Consider the following 20707-nt stretch of genomic DNA (forward strand, 5'->3'; position numbering starts at 1 on the left):
GCTGAAGGTCAGAGGGCGGAGCTTCATCAGGATGAAGGTGCTGCTTGGATTCTGCTTTGATGTCCGTCTGTTCTCAGTCCCTTCATGGCTGCTGCTCAGAGCTGTTTCTGGATGTTTCTGGAGAATTCATGTCTTTACTGATCCAAATGTGGGATTTCTGTTTTTCTTTGGACTTTTCTTTATTTCAGGCTTTTAGCTTTTGGAACTTTCTTTGTTTCTATGCTTTAACTTCCAAACGGGTTTATCTAAGACACTCTGATTGTTTTTCATTTGACTTTCTAGGAACTTTCTGTTTCATCTTTGAGGATTTGGACTTTTGAAAGACTTTTAGCTGCAGTTTCATCCTTTGAACCAGATGGATCTGAATCTAGAGTCAAAGATTCTAAGGAAATCATGGATTCACAGACATTTGATTGAATTTCTGTCTGGATCAGAAACCAACAGCAGACATTTCAAGCCGTCATCTGTTCCTAATGTTCATTCCCCGCCATCATTGAAAGCTTTTGGAATAGTCCCTAAAGCCAGCGATCGGGCCGCTTTGGAGCATGAACTCATCACTCGGTGTCACGGTGGCAGAGAGATGACAGATCCCAAATCTGAGGCTGAAATGATCACGTCCTACCAGCTCCACTCTGGATTTGGGAGCAAAAACCTTTGAAGATGTTGGAGCATTGTTGGAGAATAGACTGACAACATTTGTTTGGAAGAAAGATTGACCTTTGACCCCTCCCTCATGTGTTCCACATCCAGCTGCAGACACACCACTACAGCTCACATTCCACTTCTGATCCAGCAGTTAGAACCAGAGCCTGCATTTGCAGCAGGTTCCAACCCACTGACCACTGATCCACACAGGGAGACGTCCTAAGGGGCTCTGTTTCCATCATTTGGATTTTTCATAAAAACTTAAGTTAGAAAAGAATTGTTGCCCCAAAATGTCCAGTTTGAATAGTCTACAGTTTGTTGTGTTTGGTTGCTAGGTAACAGGGTCTTTAATGTCTATGATGTCATGGTGGCTTTCAGAGTTGAACTCCTGAATATGACGGTAAACATTTGGATTGAACAAAAATGGGATTGAAGCTCATGCTAAATCCTGATCTCAATGCTGAAAAAACCTCCTCCTAGATTCTGGTTGTTTGGAGAAGTCCTCCTCTTCCAAGAATTCCTGAAAAAAGCCCTCATTTCTCCTGACCATCTTCAAAGCCACTTTCTGCTTTACTTTAGTCCAAACTTGCTTTATGCTGACAACATTTACAGCTTGAATCCATCTGAAGAATCCAAGGAAACAAACCAATCTAAGTCTGCATTCATGCCACTTCAGAACCAACAAAGCATGTTTCCAGGACGCTGACTTACCAATAGAACTTGGGATTTCCTTTGCAGAATCCTTCTCCGTGTGTTTTCCTTTGTTTTTCTCCCCAAAACCTAAAGCAGAGATTTTTGCTGAGCTGCAGAACAAACGTCTGACTGCTTTAACCGCCGTTGATGGTTTGTTGTGTTTCCCTCTATAGCTGCTATGGTCTTGGTATGGTTGCTAGGTAACGCTGTCTTTGATGATGATGACGTCAGAGTGGCCTCTAGAATGGACTTTTTTCTTGTTTTATGTTGATTTCTTTGACTGTTGTGTTAATAATATCAACAGTTCTCTGTCGCCCTCTGGTGGTTCATCAGAGAAGCCAAACTTCCAAAGAAAGTGAATCAATAAACATGAGCTAATTCTTGATGCAGGTTTGAAAACACAGATGGAAAACAGCATCAATACGAATATTAGTCAATGTTTCCTTGAATGGAACAATTTCAGGATTTGTTGTCATAAAGTTGTGAAAAACTGTCTTGTAAAGTGTGTGGTGACGGTCCACTGTGGAAAATGACTGTTTGTGAAACATTGAGATGTGCTCAGTGATTTTGGTTTAGGACACTTTGGTTTCATTTCAAACGTTGCTTTCTCCTAAATCTACAAACTCTCTCCACAAACTGTCTCCTAACTCTCAGGGATTCCTGCTGCTGGCAAAACTCACGGCTCAAGGAACCACTTCATGAATCAGTCACGCTTTGGAATGAACTTTATTGAACAACATGTCATGGTCTGGAAGAAGCCCCAGTTCCAGCTGACAGAAGTCTGGTTCTGATCCATCATAGGTGGTTCTGTCAGAGGTGCTGATGTTGGATGGAAGAACAAGTCTCTCAGGTGATGAAAGCAGCAGATATTGGAGGAGAAGATTTCATCTGAGAATATGGAAAACTCCCAGACCAAAGCTGTTCCTGTCTCCAACAGTCTAGAACAGTTTGTCTGCAGCTTTGGGCATGTTTTCCAACTCTTTAGCTTCTGCTGTTCATGGAGTCGTGTCCCTCTGTTCTTGGAAAGGAGAAACCTGCAGAGAACTTTTCCCATTTCCCCTCCCTCCTTTCAGCTGCTGCCCACTTTTCCCCTCTGAATCAGGAGGGAGGGGCTCTCATCTGTTCTGCCCACCCCCATCTAGAAAGACATCAGCACCACCTGAACATTCCAAAGCTCTTTTCCAACCCATTTCCTCTGAGAAGGAACCAAACACATGAAGATTAGAACAGCTGGAACAGGATGAGGGGGACGAATAAAGATTCAAGTCTGTTTGTGAGTCAAAGATAGAATGAAGACAGAAATCAATAGAAAACAGAGTTGATTCAAAAGAGCATTTATTAGATCCAAACAGGCTGCAGGAATTTTACAGACAGCTTTCAGTTTGAAGCCTTTTGACACTAAGATGCAGTTCTGCAAACAGTCAGCAGGTGTCTCCCTTCTTCCTCCTGCTTCAATGCAGTTGGTGTTGTTGTAGCAGCTGCATCAAAGTGATTCTCTGCATCCAGAGGCTGTCATTCCTCACTAAGATCCAGTCTGTTCATTCATGTCCTCTGGAGAAAACAGGCTTTATGCTCAGAAAGTTTCTACTAGTTTCAGACATTCTAGAAAATGAAGAGATTCAACTGGATTTAGATGAAACTTCTTTAAAACTGCAGCTAAAAATGCTGTCAGCATGAAAAAGAACAGAGTTTTACCCACAAAACACCAAAGAAAAAGGAATTTCAGTCAGAAAAATGTGGAAAACATCAATCAAAGCAAAACTGAGTCTTTCAAACTGCTTGAGTCAATATTTGATCAACAGAACAGAGATGATAGAAAAATGATTCAACTGAGAGACTTTTGTTCACTAACTGAGATCAGACGGGATTTCTGCTCCAAAAACTGACTTCAAAGGACTTGAATCCAAACCAGTGAGTCATGTGACCACAGCGTTTGTCCGTGTCTCCACTATGAACATTCTGGTCACATGACCATGTGGGAGGTTTCTGAATGAAACTCTGTGTTTGTTTGTCAATGAGAGTTTCTGGAGAACAGAAATCAAGTGTGGAACATCTGGAACCAGAATCTTGTGATCCAGAGTCCTGGTTCTGTCCCTGTTCCAGAGACAGAACCAGGATCCAACGCCTGACCCACACATAGCTCTATTTCATCCAGAAATGTTCTGTCTGATCAATGATTCCCTCAATCCTTGATTGGTTCATCCCAAACTCACATCTGTCCATCAAATGAAGATCAAAGAAGAAAGTGATGATCTAGAAAAGAATCTGTTTGTCTGCAGGTCTGTTTTTCTCCAGATCCTGGAGCTGCTGAACATCTGAATCCAACCCATGTTTCCGATCAACACTCCAAGTTAGAATGAGAAGACGAACTGCAGTTCTCCATCAGTCCACTGGGGGAGCTAGAGCACAATAACTGTCGACTTGATGCTGAGAGAGACAGTGGAGCTGATCTCAGATCACTTCCTGCTGCAGCTCTGACACTCATCTCCACTTCCTCTGATTCCTCCATCACTCTGCTCTCCACCTCCCAGGAACACCGTCCAGTCACAACATCTCTGCAGACCAGCTGCTGCTGCTGCTCCTCTCTGCTCCTCCAGGAGGACCATCAGTCCTCCCACTTCCACCTGCAGAGAGAAAGTGTAGAGACAGTGATGAAGGAATGTCTCCTGATCCTGGTCTGTCAGTCAGTGATGCAGCACAGCAGCAGAAAGAGCAGCAGGAGCTTCAGTCCTGTTCAGAGCAGCAGCTTCCTGTCCTTCACCTGTTGGAGCTTCTGCTGCTCTGATTGGCTGACTGTTGTCCTGAAGCCTGTCATCATTCTCCTCAGAGCTTCACTGAGAAGCTGCAGCTTCACTGGAAACTCTGCATCTTTGCTCTCAGACTAACTTTAGGACCAAACATCTGGAAGCAGCTGAACTGACTCCAACCCTCTACTGACCTCAGAGTCTGCAGTTTGGAGTTTGGACTCTTCACCAGATCCTGGAGCTGCTGAACATCTGAAGACTGAAGTCTGTTGTCTCTAAGGTCCAGTTCTGTCAGGTGGGACGGGTTGGACTTGAGAGCTGAGATCAGATCAGCACAGCTGGTCTCTGACAAACTGCAGTGAATCAACCTGAATCCAGAACAAAGAGTTGAGTTTAAAGACAAAGTTCATGTTTTTCATCCTTCACTTCTTCTAAAGAGTTCAGAGCTGAAGAAGATCAGAAAGTTTAGAAAAAGTCCAAAGATGTGAAGCAACAGCAGCAGATCAGAAGAGTCCAGCAGAAGCAGAGAAGAAGAACATTCAGGAACATTCAGGACAACATGCAGCTGCTTCAGGAAAGAAGTCCAGATGTGTGAAAGTCAAACATCAGCCTGTGGCTGCATCCAAACCAACTGATGTTTCTGCAGCAACAGCAGAAAAAGTCCACTTCCTCTTTCTGCTCAGCTCTTCTCCAAACAGCACTGAATCATGGGAGAATTTCAGCAGCATGATGCTGGAAAGTCTTCATCCCAGTTTTCAGGAGATGATCTTCCAGTCCTTCTCTGCTGCAGCCCTTCAAGCAGAGACTTTCAGCTCCAACAGATCAAAGCAGAGAGAAGAAGGAAGTGATGAGGAAGAGTCAGCAGCAAATGTTGGACATTGATCCCTGATCCATGACTTCAGCTCTGAATGAAGAGTCAGAAGCTGCTGAGAGCTTTGATGGATGATGTAAGCAGAGAACAAGCAGCTGCAGGAAGATGCAGCTGCAGTTCAGAATCTGGACATTTCTGCTCACTGTGGGTCAACACAACTTTGTCATCATATTGATCTGAACACAACTGATCATGGAGTCTGACCTCAGAGTCTGCAGTCTGCAGTCTGGACTCTCCAGAAAACCACACAGATGAAGAACTCCTGAATCCTGCAGGTTCTGGTTCTGGCTCAGGTCCAGTTCTGTCAGATTAGACGGGTTTTTCTTCAGAGCTGAGACCAGAGCTTTACAGCTGATCTCTGTCAAACTGCAGCCCCACAACCTACAATCAGACAGAAAAGTGTGTTCAGGAGCAGTGATGCAGCTGGAGGTCCAGGAACTTGGTCCATTCAGTCAGGTGGGACCCGCCCTGATGACAGACTGACAGATGACATTTTCACTGTTTGCTCATTTCTTTTGGATTTGGACCCAAAACATGATCATGAATGAAAATGCAATAGATTAGAAATGACTTGAAATAAAGTTAAAACAGACGAGGAATTAAAATGATTGAAATGAAATGATTATCATGAATTATTCATGACTAAATATTTACAATCCAATAGATTTAAAGCTTCCATTTCAGTAATGTCAGATTTAAACAAACTAAAGAGACACAGGCCATGACCGAAATTCCGCCCTACTCCCTCAGTCGTGTTCAGAGCAAACAACATCGGGGAAAGAACTGTGCCTTGAGGTACTCCTACACTGCTGCAAAGGGTTCTGAGGCTCTACTGACATACTCTTGCGTTTTTCCTGCAGTATTTGGGTTTTGATTGCGTCAAATGCACTGGAGAAATAAAAAAAACAACATTCTCACTGCACACCCCTCTTCATCAAGGTAAGGCAAAGTGTGGTGGAGCAGATGAAGGATGAGAGGTCAGTGCAATTGGTCTGTAGTCTTTATTGTCCCTAGGCTGCTTGACCTCGGGCAGAGTGATTATGCATGATATCTTCCAGAGTGTTGGTATTGTACCAAGGCGCAGGCTCAGGTTAAAGAGATGCTGTTGAGGACCTCCTAGCTCATCTGCACATGTCTTCAGGAGCCTGGGGCACAACCCATCCAGGCCTGCTGCTTTCCTGGTCTTCAGTTTCTTCAGCTCTCTTCTTACCTGATGTTCAGTAAGTGATGTGTAATGAGGGAGAGCTGATTCCACCAGTGCAGGTTCATTTGTAGGATGAGGAGGTAATAGGGGGGCACAGGATGGGCTAGGTGGGGGGTTTGTGGATGAATTAAACCTATTAAAATGATCATTTAGATCACTGGCTTGCTCCACACTGTCTCCTCCAGATGCAGCCCCTTTTTTACACCCTGTGATTGTTTTTATTCCATACCACACTTCTTTTATATTGTTTGTTTTTAATTTCCCCTCCATCTTAGCTTTGTAGTTTTCTCTAGAGCTTCTCAGACAGTACCTCAACTCAGCTTGCACACCTTTTTCTTTTCCAGATTCTTTTCATTTGTGGCAAGTATGACACGCCTACTAATTGTGAGGCAGCAGAACACACTTGTGTTAATTTGGTGGCGGTGCTTTAAAAGCTCTCCTCCTCTTCGTTCAGACATGAATTTGTGCTGTGCCATACATCCAAGGCATCGGGAAGTAGAGCGGGGGTTGACAGGCAGGTAAGCCGGGCTTTGAGTTCTCTGAACCGAATAGGGAGTGGGAGCTGACAAGTAAACTTGTTCACAGCTCCATGCACACAAGAAACCAGACTTTGGCGCATCTGCAACGTAGCGGCAATGATCTGCAAGCGTGACGTGACTCTGTTTACCTAGATCCGCCCTCCTCTCAGTGACCGGTATGTTTAACTGGCTTCCACCTGCACATACAAGTAAGGCTCCTGCAAACTATTTTTCTTTTCCTTCAGGAACGTGTTTGGGGCTGCACGCCCTTCTCTCCCCGCAAATAGGGGTTTAAGCTGCTGCTTTGCTTTTATTGTTTTTTTGTGATTTCTGTCCGGGTCCCATCCCCGCCACGACGGAACCGGTTGGAGCAAACGCCCAGCTCACGGAGACCTCTCGTTGCTGTGGCATCTCACCTGACTGTGGACGACTCCCACCAGCTGATCGGCGGTGGTTGGGCGGCTTACCAGCGCCCGGAACACTAATCATCTTTTTTAATCTTTTCTTTTAATTGTGTGTCTTTTATTGATATTGTCAATTTTATTCTTGTTCCAGGAGGTAGCAGGCCGAGGTGGTGGACTGCTGTGTCTGGTGGTGGGTCCCAGTGTGCTGTGTGGTTTCCCTCACGTGTGCAGTGATTCACAAAAGGGTGTTTGCATTGTTTTTACGCTGTTTTTAGCCACCTCGGTAAGCTCCTCCTCCAGAACATTTTTAACAGACTTTTATCAAGGATTGTTTTATTAAAAGGTTTCTTAACATTGTTTTTAACTGAATTCTAATAAATTATATTTTAAACCAAACCACAGCCTCTGCCTTGGTTTAGAGCAGGACCTGCACCTGCCTTACTTTAAAATCTTTTCCTGGGGCTCAGCAGCCCCAGGAAAAGATGCTGGTGGCGCTGGTGGCGTTGTCAACCAGTTTTCTCGTGCTGCCACATTCTGGCGTTGTCGGCAGGATCTTTTAAACATCATAGGCAGAGGCTGGTGTGTTTTTAAAAGCGATTTTATGTTGGAAACCTTGATGTTTGTGTGTCATTGTTCTTAAGGCAAAGCAGCAGCATTTTTTGCCCCCAGTCCTCGGAGTTCAGGATTTTTACATTTTATTTTTTTTTTCCTGCTGAACAGAATGGAGGAAGAACTCAGAGAATTGAAGAGTTTAGTGGCACAGCTAAAAGCTGACAATGAGAGACTCCGTCAGGAACAGGTTCACACACAGCCAGAACCCATAGCGGGTCCGAGCACTGATGTGCATGCAGATCTTCCTCCTACAGCTTCTGGATCAGTAACCGAGAGACTAATTTTTGTTCCCAGGGATCGCAGATGCCCCATGTTTAGTGGGATGTCCAACCTTTCTCTGGATGACTGGTTGGAGGAGGTACAAGCCTGTAGTAGGGCCAGACATTTGTCTGTGTCTGAACAGGCCTTTTTTATGTTTGATCACCTGGAAGGGGAAGCGCGTGCAGAGATAAAGTTTCGGCCTACTGCAGACAGATGTGATCCGGAGAAAATTATTTCTGTGCTGCAAGAACTCTATGGTTGCTCACAGTCCTATGTTTCATTGCAGGAGGCCTTTTTCTCTAGAAAACAGCAGGATGGGGAGAGCTTACTGGAGTTCTCCTTGGCACTGATGAGTTTGATGGAGAAGGTGAAACAGCAGTCACCATGCAGGATGACAAATGCAGAATCGCTGTTAAGGGACCAGTTCACTGAACATGTGCTGGACAGCTCATTGCGGCGTGAGTTAAAGAAATGGGTTCGAGGTCATGCGAATGCTACATTGCTAGAGGTTCGGAGAGAGGCCATGAGATGGGAATGGGAAGGCTTACAGGGTGGCACTAAGGGCCGCAGTAATTCTCCACCTTCGATAGTGGGTATGCAGTATGGGGTGCAGGGTGGCTTCCAGCAAAAGGCTCATACTCCTCCCACATCTGAAATGGCCGAACTAAAAGAGCTAATTAAATGTCAGCAGGAGCAGTTGAACGAGCTCACAAAAAATGTTAATGTTTTGCAGAAGTCATGCCAGCAGGGTCGTGTACAGCGCAACCGGCAAATAGTATGCCGGCGGTGTGAGCAACCTGGTCATTTTGCACGAGAGTGCGATGGAGTAAGAGTTCCCCATCAACCCTCCTCCCAGCCGCGTAGGGTTAAACCTTGAGCGTCGGAAAACTAGCGCCCACCAAACCACAGAGCCACGGTTTGGTTGGGGCAGTGATGGGCTCACAGCAGATGTCGGGTGACGTAGGTGATGCTGGCCGGCTGATCTCAGAGTGCCCCTACCTAAATGTAGATATGGGGGGTGTCCAGGTCAGGTGCTTGTTGGACACTGGTTCAATGGTGACTACAATCACTGAAAGTTTTTATCAAAACCACTTTGAGCCTTTAAGCAGAGAACGCCTCCATGACTGCAACTGGTTGCAGCTCAAAGCAGCAAATGGGTTGTCCATCCCTTATGCTGGGTATTTGGAGTTGGACATTCAGTTTTGTGGCAAACTGATGCCAAATTGTGGTGTGTTGGTTGTTAAAGACCCACCCAGTACTACCATCTCTCAGGCACCCGGAGTTTTAGGAATGAATGTTCTCCGAAAGTGCTGTCACGAGCTGTTTGGTGGGCGCGGGATCGCCATGTTTGAGTCATCTCTCCTTTCGGGGGTTCCAGAATCTGTGATGCAGGCATTGCAGTAGTGTCATCGTGTCATCACACAGGAGGCGGGTACGCCGACAGGGCGGGTAAAATCCAGGGGGGCGAAGGTCTGCCGCATTCCAGGTGGGACCATGATATTAGTGGGTGCTACCTGCTCCGAGCAGTACTCTGGTTGCACTGTGCTCTTTGATCCCTCAGACTGTAAGCTGCCAGCTGGACTCCTGGCGTCTCCCTCTCTGGTGGAGGTGGTTCGAGGTACTGCGTACATCCCCATTGTTAATGTTGGTTCTACAGATGTTTCGCTGTATCCTCGCACTCTTTTAGGAACCCTGGACAGAGTTCATGTTGTTAGCCTGCCCGCTGGGGTCACAGAGGTGGCTGTCGTAGGGTCGCAGGTCGCGTCAACGGTACCAGCCCAGATAGAGGGCCTGGATCTGTCTATGTTGCCGGCTGAGGACCAAGGTGAGGTAAGGTCCCTTTTAAGCAGATATAGCTCTGTCTTTTCTGCTCACGATGGGGACTTGGGATGTACTAACCTCATCTCTCACGACATCCCACTCCTCGATGACACACCCGTCCGGCAGAGGTACAGACGAATCCCACCCTCGGAATACGAGGTTGTGAAGGAGCACATCAACCAGCTACTTAAAACGCAGATCATTAGGGAGAGTAGCAGCCCATATGCCTCCCCACTGGTGCTGGTAAGAAAAAAAGATGGCAGCCTTCGGATGTGTGTCGACTACCGTCCCTTAAATGCGAAGACCCGGAAAGATGCGTTTCCTTTGCCCCGGATCGAAGAGACTTTGGACTCTCTGGCTGGTGCGCGTTGGTTTTCCACCATGGATCTGGCCAGTGGTTACAACCAAGTGCCAGTAACTGAAGCTGACCGCCCAAAGACTGCCTTTTGCACCCCATTCGGCCTATTCGAGTGGAACCGGATGCCGTTTGGGCTTTGTAATGCTCCCAGCACATTCCAACGTCTAATGCAGAGACTTTTTGGTGACCAACAGGGCCAGACTTTGCTACTATATCTTGACGATATAGTGGTTTTCTCGTCTACCATTCCCCAGCATTTAGAACGATTGGAGGTGGTGCTGGGACGGCTGCAGCTGGAGGGTCTCAAGGTAAAATTGTCCAAGTGTTCTTTCCTCCACCGGGAGGTAAATTATTTGGGACATGTCATCTCAGACCAGGGTGTTTCCACCGACCCAGCAAAGTTGGAGGCCGTGTCTGGATGTACCACTGGTACGGAGCTGCGTTCGTTTTTAGGGTTTGCCAGCTATTACAGGAGGTTTGTGGAGGGTTTTGCCAAGTTGGCAGCCCCCCTTCACAGGTTGGCAGCTGAGTGGGGTGCGAAGAAGTCCAGCAGGCGAAGTCCCCAGACTAACACTGGCATGTGGACAGAAGAATGCCAACAGGCTTTTGACATGTTAAAGGTAAAGCTGACCACCGCTCCAATACTGGCATATGCAGATTTTTCTCTGCCCTTCATACTGGAGGTGGATGCCAGTTATGCAGGCCTTGGGGCTGTGCTCTCCCAGGAGCAGGACGGGAAAGTGCGACCCATAGCATATGCTAGCAGGGGTCTGAGGCCCACGGAGCGAAACATGTCAAATTATAGCTCCATGAAACTCGAGTTTTTGGCCCTGAAATGGGCCATGACCGAGAAGTTCCGGGACTACCTGTTGGGCCAGAGGTGTGTTGCGCCCAGATGGGGCCGAACCAGTGCTGCAGTTGGTTCTACCAAGCTCTCTGAAGAATGAGGTTTTAACCCAGGTTCATCAGGAGCACGGCCACCAGGGGATCGAGAGGACCTTGTCGCTTTTAAGATCGCGCTGTTATTGGCCAGGGATGGCGTCGGAGGTCACTCAGTGGTGCCAGGCATGTGAAAGGTGTCAATTGGGAAAAGATGCCCCCCAGCCGGCTCTTAGTCTAATGGGACACTTGATGGCATCACAGCCTAATGAAATTTTGGCCATTGATTATACCCTCCTGGAACCAGCAAGGAACGGTGTTGAAAATGTGTTGGTCGGGATACGGGATACAAAAGTCCCGCACAACCCCGTATCATCCGGCAGGGAATGGCCAGGTGGAACGGTTTAACAGGACTCTGCACAACTTGCTGCGTACTCTGCCTGTTTCCAGGAAAAGGGATTGGCATGCATGTTTGCCTCAGGTATTATATTACTATAATACCACACCACATCAGTCAACAGGGGAGTCTCCCTTTTTCCTCATGTTTGGGCGGGAACCAAGGCTCCCTGTCGATTTTCTTCTGGGACGGGTAAATGATCATGGTGGGGGTGGTGTTCATGAGTGGGTTCAAGAACACCAGGCCCGGTTGCAGGTGGCTTATCAGGGAGCACAGGAGCGCCTGAAAGCTTCTGCATCCCGAAGGAAGCATAACCATGACCAAAATGCAAAGGACTCTCCACTGACTGAAGGGCAACAAGTACTGGTCAGAGACTTTAGTGCCAGGGGCCGCCACAAAATTCAGGATTTGTGGAATTCTGTGGTGCACAAGGTCATTAGAGCGCCACGTGAGAGTGGGTCCGTGTACACCATTGCTCCAGTTAGCAACCTGGCTCGAACGAGACAAGTCCACCGCTCATTATTGAAGGCGTGGTTAGGCGAGCCTTTGGTGGAGAATGCTGGCCTTGGCGAGCCTTTAACATCAGCTTGCTCTAGTTTAGAGGAGGGACATGAGAGTGACTTTGACCTGGCGATTCAGAGAGCATCTCATCCATCAGCCACTATAGAACAACCAGTTGTCCCACCAGTGGTGGTCTCTGAGACTTCCCGGCCAGCGGCAATTCTGTTACCCGACACATTTGGGGCCACAGCCGTCCGACAAAGTGACGCTTGCGAGCAGGCGGTACCACCCGTAATATCACCGACCCGGCCTGCTTTACTGGAACATGGAGTTCGCAGGTCAAACCGGGCAACTGCTGGTCAGCATCAAAATCCTCATCACCTTCCAAGATCAGTAGCAGAGACTGTTAGAGGAAGTCAGCCATTTTCCAATACAGTTACTGCTTGGTTTAGACCTTGGGATGGAACTTGACATCGGGACGATGACAAAAGAAAGGGGGGTAGATTGTGGCAAGTATGACACGCCCACTAATTGTGAGGCAGCAGAACACACTTGTGTTAATTTGGTGGCGGTGCTTTAAAAGCTCTCCTCCTCTTCGTTCAGACATGAATTTGTGCTGTGCCATACATCCAAGGCATCGGGAAGTAGAGCGGGGGTTGACAGGCAGGTAAGCCGGGCTTTGAGTTCTCTGAACCGAATAGGGAGTGGGAGCTGACAAGTAAACTTGTTCACAGCTCCATGCACACAAGAAACCGGTCAGACTTTGGCGAATCTGCAATGTAGCGGCAATGATCTGCAAGCGTGACGTGACTCTGTTTACCTAGATCCGCCCTCCTCTCAGTGACCGGTATGTTTAACTGGCTTCCACCTGCACATACAAGTAAGGCTCCTGCAAACTATTTTTCTTTTCCTTCAGGAACGTGTTTGGGGCTGCACGCCCTTCTCTCCCCGCAAATAGGGGTTTAAGCTGCTGCTTTGCTTTTATTGTTTTTTTGTGATTTCTGTCCGGGTCCCATCCCCGCCACGACGGAACCGGTTGGAGCAAACGCCCAGCTCACGGAGACCTCTCGTTGCTGTGGCATCTCACCTGACTGTGGACGACTCCCACCAGCTGATCGGCGGTGGTTGGGCGGCTTACCAGCGCCCGGAACACTAATCATCTTTTTTAATCTTTTCTTTTAATTGTGTGTCTTTTATTGATATTGTCAATTTTATTCTTGTTCCAGGAGGTAGCAGGCCGAGGTGGTGGACTGCTGTGTCTGGTGGTGGGTCCCAGTGTGCTGTGTGGTTTCCCTCACGTGTGCAGTGATTCACAAAAGGGTGTTTGCATTGTTTTTACGCTGTTTTTAGCCACCTCGGTAAGCTCCTCCTCCAGAACATTTTTAACAGACTTTTATCAAGGATAATAAATTATATTTTAAACCAAACCACAGCCTCTGCCTTGGTTTAGAGCAGGACCTGCACCTGCCTTACTTTAAAATCTTTTCCTGGGGCTCAGCAGCCCCAGGTGGCGTTGTCAACCAGTTTTCTCGTGCTGCCACACATTGTAGGCTCTCTTTTTCCTGTTGAGGACCTCTTTCGTCTCTCTGGTGATCCAAGGCTTGTTGTTTGCATAACAGCGCACTGCCTTTGTGGGCATCACAATATCCGAACAAAAATGGATATAGTCTGTCAGACACTGGGACGCCTGCTCGATGTCCTCACCGTGGTGGTCCACGTGGTAGCACGCTCCAGTCTGTGCTGTCAAAACAGTCTCTAAGCGCCTCCTCTGCCTCTGGTGTCCACCTCCTTACCATTCTGGTTGATGGAGGCTCTCTCTTCACCAGGGGTGTGTACCTGGGTTGTAGAGCGATCAGTATGTGATCTGATTTGCAGAGAGGGGGAAGGGGCGTGGCTTTGTATGCGTCCTCGATGTTGGCATAGAGTAGGTCGATTGTGTTGTTGCCGCATGTAGCACAACCGACGTATTGACACATGGATGGCAGTGATGAGTCCAGAGCGATGTGATTAAAGTCCCCTGAAATCACCACAACTGCCTAGGGATATCAGGATTGGAGGTCCGTTACTGCCGCGACCACAGTCTCCAGCGCTGTCTCCTTGTTCACTCCTGGTGGGATGTAAACACAGACGCTCAGTACCTGTGTAAACTCCCGGGGTAGGTAGAAAGGCCAGATGCTAACGGCAAGCAGCTCACAGTCTTTGGAGCAGATTGTTGTCTTTACTGTGAAGTGTCTGGGGTTGCACCACTATTGTTCTGTACAATTTGAGGCCACCACCTTTGCTCTTGCCACATGCTGCAGTGTTTCTGTCCACACGCACTGTGGAGATGCCGGGTAAATCCACAGTGTAGTCTGGTATGTTGGCTGTTAGCCAAGTCTCCGTTAGTGTGGCAGGATAAATTGGCTCAGGTGCAGTGGGGAGGATAATTACAGGCAGTGGCCTCATGGAGCGCTGTAAAAGCCCAAGAAGCCCTCACTTGGTCATGGGCAGCATTTGGCCATAGGAACTGCCCACTTCCTGTTGCACACCTCCGGTTACCCTCACAGGTAATGTAGCGGTGGTAGGCTGATTACAGGAGTTTGTTCGCTGCTTGACTTAAATACTGTTTCAGCTCCGGATGAGACCTGCAGGCACAGATTTTGAGCCAAATACAGCCTCTGCGTTTGAGCACGCCTCCCAGGTGACGAACAGTCTGTCTGGTAATCCGGTGAGGGTCACTTGTGTTCACTTTGGCCTGTTTGTTTATTTCTATGCCTGTGTGCATTTTATTGGGTATCGCTACTAATTTTATATTGTTTTTACTTTGTGAAGCACTTTGTGAGTCGCTCTCTGTGAAAAGTGCTATATAAATAAATATTACTTAGAAATAGAAATAGAAATATCTTTATTTGTCATTGTACATGTACAACGAAATTACAGTGCAATTCTTCCGGTGGAATAAAAAGTCAAGTAAGAATAAAAAACTAAAAACTGTGAAATAAGACAATATAAGAAAGATATGTTAAAAAATATACAACAAAATATAAAAAGGAGGTTACACCTCCGGTTATTGCACACTTCCCTAATAAATAAACTTTATTTAGCAGCGTTTAAGGCCACGATGGCTCTCGGATAGAAGCTGTTTTTTAATCTGTTTGTCCTTGTTTTAATTGTTCTGTATCTTCTGCCTGAAGGCAGCAGTTCAAACTGGGAATGTCCGGGGTGTGATGGATCCAGCAGAATGTTTTGAGCCTTTTTTAGGCAGCGAGAACTGAACAGTTCTTCCAGGGATGGGAGAGGGCAGCCAATGAACTCAATGGTGACGCCCAGGAGCTTGAAAGCAGCCACCCTCTCCACACAATCCCCACCAATAGACAGTGGCTGAATGACAGTTTTTTCCTCCTGTAGTCCACCACCATTTCCTTGGTTTTTGTTGTGTTGAGGTTTAGATTGTTTTTTTCACACCAGACACAGAGCCGCTCCACCTCGTCCCGGTAAGCAGACTCATCATTCCCAGAGATGAGCCCCACTAATGTGGTGTCGTCTGCGAACTTAATGATGGTATTGCTGGGGTGGGTGGAGGTGCAGTCTTGTGTGTAGAGGGTGTAGAGCAGGGGGCTCAGCACACAGCCCTGTGGGGAGCCGGTACTGAGGGTGAGAGCTGTCGACGTGTGGGACCCTACTCTAACCCTTTGGGGGCGGGCTGTCAAGAAGTCCAAAATCCAGAGGCATGTGGAGGTGGGGAGTCCGAGGGCCTCCAGTTTGGAAACAAGTCTGTGAGGGAGGATGGTGTTAAAGGCGGAACTGAAATCCATAAACAGCAGCCTCACGTAGTTCCCCGGTTGCTCCAGATGGGACAAAGCAGTGTGGAGAGTGGTGGTGATGGCATCTTCTGTGGACCTGTTCGCCCTGTATGCAAACTGGTAGCTGTCAAGTGTTGATGGAAGGCATGAGGTAATGTGGTTGCGTACCAGTTTCTCAAGGCATTTTGTGATGTTCGGGGTCAAGGCGACGGGTCTATAGTCCTTGAGGCCTGTGATTGTGGATGTTTTGGGCAGAGGGACAATAGTTGAGGATTTGAGGCAGGGTGGGACGATAGACTGATGTAAGGAACGATTGAAGATCTTAGTAAAGACCCCCACCAGCTGGTCTGCACAGTCCTTCAGCACCTGTCCAGTGATGCCATCAGGTCCGACAGCCTTCCTCGGGTTCACAGACCTCAGCGTGCGCCTCACCTCATGTTCCTCTACCCTTAGGGAGGGCCCTTGTTCGCTGATGCCTGTAATGCAGCTGTCTCTGGTGGCTCCACCTCGAAGCAGGCAAAGAAGAGGTTAAGCTCCTCTGCCAGTGAAGGCTTCCCATCAACAGCAGCGAGGTTTGGTCTGTAGTTTGTTAGATGTTGGATCCCTTGCCAAACCTGCCGTGTGTTGTTTGTTTTGAGGTTGTCTTCCATTTTTTGCTTGTAGTCTATTTTGGCCTGTCGGATGCCTCTCTTCAGGTTTGCTCTGGCAGAGCTGTACAGGTTCCTGTCACCGGACCTGAAGGCTGTGTTCCTCTCCCGCAGCAGTCGCTGGACCTCTCTGGTCATCCAGGGTTTTTAGGTTTGGATACACTCGGATGTGCTTTTCCACAGTAACAGTGTCTGTGCAATGGTTGATATAGCACAGGACTGCTGCTGTGTGCTCCTCCAGGTCTGGGTGGTCGAAAATCTCCCAATTTGTTCTTTCAAAGCAGTCCTGGAGCTGGTGGGAGGCACCTTCGGGCCAAGTTTTAATAGTCTTTCTTTTGGTGGGAGCCCGTTTCCTGAGGGGGGTATATGCAGGGGCTAGGAGCAGGGAAATGTGGTCTGACTGGCCCAGGTGTGGGAGCTGTATAGCTCTGTAGCCATGTTTTATGTTGGAGTAAACTTTGTCTAATGTCTTTTCCCCTCTGGTGGCGCATTTCACATGCTGATGGAACATTGGGAACACAGATTTTAATTCAGCATGGTTAAAGTCCCCGACAATGATGTGCACAGCCTCAGGATATTTGTCTTGGTTGCTGCTAATCGTGCTATGCAGGAGTCCCAGTGCCGAGTTAGCATTAGCATCTGGTGGTATATACACAGCAGTTGCCATGACTACAGTGAACTCTCTTGGAAGATAAAACGGGCTACATCTGACAGTCACATATTCCACGTCCGGAGAGCAGTGACTGGCTACAGTCTTGGAGTTGGTGCACCAGTTATTGTTCACATATATGCACAATCCCCCTCCTTTGCTCTTACCGGAGTCGCCGCTCCTGTCGTAGCGATGTGCCGTGTGGCCTGCTAGCTCGATAGCCGCGTCCGGTATGGATGAATGAAGCCAGGTCTCGGTGAAAATAAAAACACAACAGTCCTTGACGATCCTGTTTGTTGCCACTTGAAGCTTAAGTTCGTCCATTTTGTTTCCAAGGGAACGTAGCAATAATAATGCTAGGGAGCGGTGGTTTGTTTGGGTTCTTACGCAGCTTCGCCAGTACACCAGCCCGGCAACCCCGCTTTTGTTTTCTGTCCCTGTGCCGCCTTCGCCTCCTCCCTGTGGGGATGGTAATCCACGGGGATCCCGGGGTCCTGATAATATCCTTCGGGATGTTATGAGAGTGAAAAAAGTCGGCTGTAACCGCTTGTTCACATTGTAATGCTAACTTTAGGAGCTCATGCCGGCTGTAGATGTTGTCTGCCCAGCAGGATGTAGTCCAAACGATAAGTAATTCACAAAAAATTGCCATAAAAAGCACCGGAAAAGAGAGCACAGAGCCGCCGCGTCTATGCGCGCCGCCGCCATACTGCAAATATACTTACTTAGTCCTGCGCTTGCCTTAAGCTGTTTTTTATTTTGTAATGTTTTGTTGTTCTTGCATTGCCAGGGACTTTCTGACACTCCCACCTGCCGAACAGCTGCTGCTTTTTGTGTATTGGATTTTTAGAATTTGTAATGAACCATCACTGCTCGTGTCCAGAATCCCTGCAGACTCTGACCAGGGTTTTGCCGGGCCCGGGTGTTCCTCAGCTGCGATTGAGCCTGAGCAAAGGTGGCCTAAACGGGGCGTCACGCCCGAATCCGCCCTCACCACCCACAAGAATGAAAACTCGGCCGGGTTCTCTTCATTGAGCAGCACCCTGCGGGTGGATTTACTCTCACGAGAGTTTCTTTTATTGTAATTTTAAGAATTTTTATGCAATTCTGTTAGAGCTGTGTTTTAACTGCATTTTATTGTGTTAATCCACCTTTGTTTTACCCCTCTCTCAGTGCTGAGGACTAAGGTGAAAGTCCTGAGTTCTAGGTGGAGGCTTTTCCCCAGTTTGGAGTGACGTGTCCTTGGGTGAAGGGTTCACAATTTGTGTGTGTAGTCTGCATCGAGTGAGTGGGATGAAATTTTATTTCGTTCTCTGGGAGCCTCCACCTCCCTTAACTCTTCTGGTTCTCAGCAGACTGAATCTGTTTTTGTGAATGTCTTTTAAACGGGTCAATTTTTAAATTGATTTTTAACGTTTTGTAATAAAATAATTTGAATCATTGGTATCTCCGTCTCCTGCTTTTTTGTGTGCATCCGCCAAAGAAAATTAAATTCCCTTGGGACCACAATAGCATGATTAGGCTGCTCTCCTGGTAGATTTGTTGGCTCCTCACCGAGTTCATCTGACTTGTTGGACAGTGAATTGACGTTCAACGTTCACAGATGGAATAGGAGGCTTGCATTTCCACCGACGTTCCCGTTTGGCTCTAGCTCTCGCCTTTAGTTTTGCTCCAGCACGGGTGCCCCTGTATCGCTTTTTTACTTCAGGAGGAATGTTATGTTTTAATCCAGCATCGTTTTTCTTTAGATACAAAAGTTCAGTTCTCGAATAAACCAGTCTCTGTAGGTAAATGTCCTTTTTTACGTACTCCCGTTCATTGCATTCATTCCATACATTCCCTACAGCAGCTGACCGGCTGCCATGCTGCTGCATCTGCGCCATGTTCATGCAAATATCTCCTTTTAGTCTCTATCTAAACTAAAGAAAACACTGGTTTCCATCCAAATGACAAATGTATCCATCAAAGTTTCCCACATCTCACCACCTTTAGTTTCTAACAAAGTAAAGCACAGAAGTCCAAAGGACTTTGAGAAGTGTTTGATTACGGACCTCTGAAACAACATGCAGTAATAAATTAAAGAGCCAAATAATTTGAAGAAATGTGACGCCTGGATTAATCACTTTCTCCAAAAGTCTGAAATGACCCTGATTCTAAGCAGAGCGTTCTGACCTGCAGACAACTTGACTTCAACTTTCAGGGCTGCTGCTATCAGCAGAAGAAGGATGTGGACCTGAATCTAGTGTCGGCAGACATAACAGTGAAGAGAACTATAAACTCTGTTTAAACCCAGAAGAACGGCTGTTAATCAGCAGAAGAAATACCAATCTTGGACAATCGATAGATTATGGACCCTTTTTATTTTATTTCACAGCATTACTTTATTATAAAAAATAAATAAAAAATACAAAAAAATAATAAAACAAATGATTAATCAATTATTGAAAATGGTTAAATTGATTGACTTTTAATAATATTACTTCACTTGCTCCAAAAATGGATAAATTGATTCATGATTTTTCCTAATGAAACATACTTTGCACGTATTTTTAACTTTTGATACTTGATCAAATTTTGCCATGAAAATCTCTGAAACAGTGTAATGTTTATTTTACTGATATAGTATTATTTTTGAATCATATCAATGACTTTTATAAGTAACATAATCTGCATATATTTTGGATAACTGATCTTAATTTGCCATGTTGATTTCTAAAAGTTTTTTTTTACATAATAATTTAAGTAATTCATCTTTGTCATGTGCTACATTGATATTTCAGGATTCTTAATTCTGTCTGATAAAAACTAGGAACCGGATATTGATAAATCATGTAATAAAATGGTTATAGTATAACTGGGTGGGATTATATAAATTCGCTTCCTTCCACTCCCTTTCAAGCAATATTCATTAATATGCCTAAAAATCCTAAGTTGATTCATCATTGTATTAATATATAACTGATGATTTATAGAACATTTATGAGAGACCGTATTTTTTTAATAGTGTAGCGACCTGGATCTTTAATATAATAACAGACATGATCCACTTTGTTTCTAACTTTATTAGTAGTGTCTGTGTAACATTACAGGGCCGGTGTTAAGCTGAAAAAAGCCACCCCTCATGAGAGTGCTGCATCTTTACTGTCAATGACTTTATCACAAGAATCCAACCCTAATTATGTTTTTAGGCTTTTTTTGTTCTGATTTCATGTGAAAATGAATCACCTGGAGGCAAAATTAGGATAAAAGTGTTTTTCTGCACTCCAGTTTTCACCTTGTAGCATTACCACAAAGGAATCCAGTGGAGAAAACATCTAAATGACAACTGAACTACAGACATGAAGAAAGTCCACATTGAAAAAACTATAGCTCTAACACAAACACAAACTGGTTCTTGATTTTATATCAATATTGTTAATAATTCTATGTTGGATTATGGGAAGTGGGTGGAGTGGCCAGCAAGGGAAGAAAAAGGAGAAAGGCTTGGGGTGTCTGCAGCTGTGAGACGAGGAAATAAGGGAAAAAAGGCTGGGGAAGGCTACGAGGGACCAAGGAAGAAAGAAAGAAAAAAAAAAGATGACCTACCCAAGAAAACCGGATGAAGGTGGAAACTACAAGAAACACACTTAATGAGATCATTCCATTTTTTCTGTTGGACTTCCACTTCTTGGTGGATTTCTATTTTTGGACATTGGATTTTCTGTTTGAAAACTTGAAGAGG

At 46.3% G+C, this 20707-nt stretch overlaps 3 protein-coding genes and 1 long non-coding RNA gene across 6 annotated transcripts in view; 2 read left to right on the forward strand and 2 right to left on the reverse strand.

The window, feature by feature from the left end:
• LOC144987221 (uncharacterized) overlaps nucleotides 1–20707 on the forward strand; it is a 223153-nt gene that overhangs the window by 139295 nt on the left and 63151 nt on the right. The gene's annotated exons all lie outside the window — the stretch shown is intronic.
• Nucleotides 1–20707, reverse strand: part of LOC144986855 (uncharacterized) — a 265622-nt gene that overhangs the window by 100013 nt on the left and 144902 nt on the right. The window lies entirely within an intron of this gene.
• LOC144986781 (NLR family CARD domain-containing protein 3-like) overlaps nucleotides 2657–20707 on the reverse strand; it is a 47134-nt gene continuing 29083 nt past the window's right edge. For both annotated transcript variants that reach the window (XM_078934848.1, XM_078934840.1), the window contains exons 9-11: nucleotides 5158–5334; nucleotides 4277–4450; nucleotides 2657–3962 (exon numbers count right to left, since the gene is read on the reverse strand). In XM_078934848.1, coding sequence (XP_078790974.1) covers nucleotides 3944–3962; nucleotides 4277–4450; nucleotides 5158–5334 — 370 coding nt within the window. In that variant the 3' untranslated portion in view covers nucleotides 2657–3943. The remainder of the gene's footprint in view (nucleotides 3963–4276; nucleotides 4451–5157; nucleotides 5335–20707) is intronic.
• LOC144988546 (uncharacterized) lies at nucleotides 6473–7475 on the forward strand. The gene is made up of 2 exons (XR_013652478.1): nucleotides 6473–6851; nucleotides 6921–7475. It is a non-coding gene; the product is annotated as an uncharacterized LOC144988546 (long non-coding RNA).

The sequence above is a fragment of the Oryzias latipes genome, chromosome 2 (genome assembly GCF_053564925.1).
Source record: "Oryzias latipes strain Hd-rR chromosome 2, Olatipes_Hd-rR_3.1".
NCBI lineage: Eukaryota > Metazoa > Chordata > Actinopteri > Beloniformes > Adrianichthyidae > Oryzias > Oryzias latipes.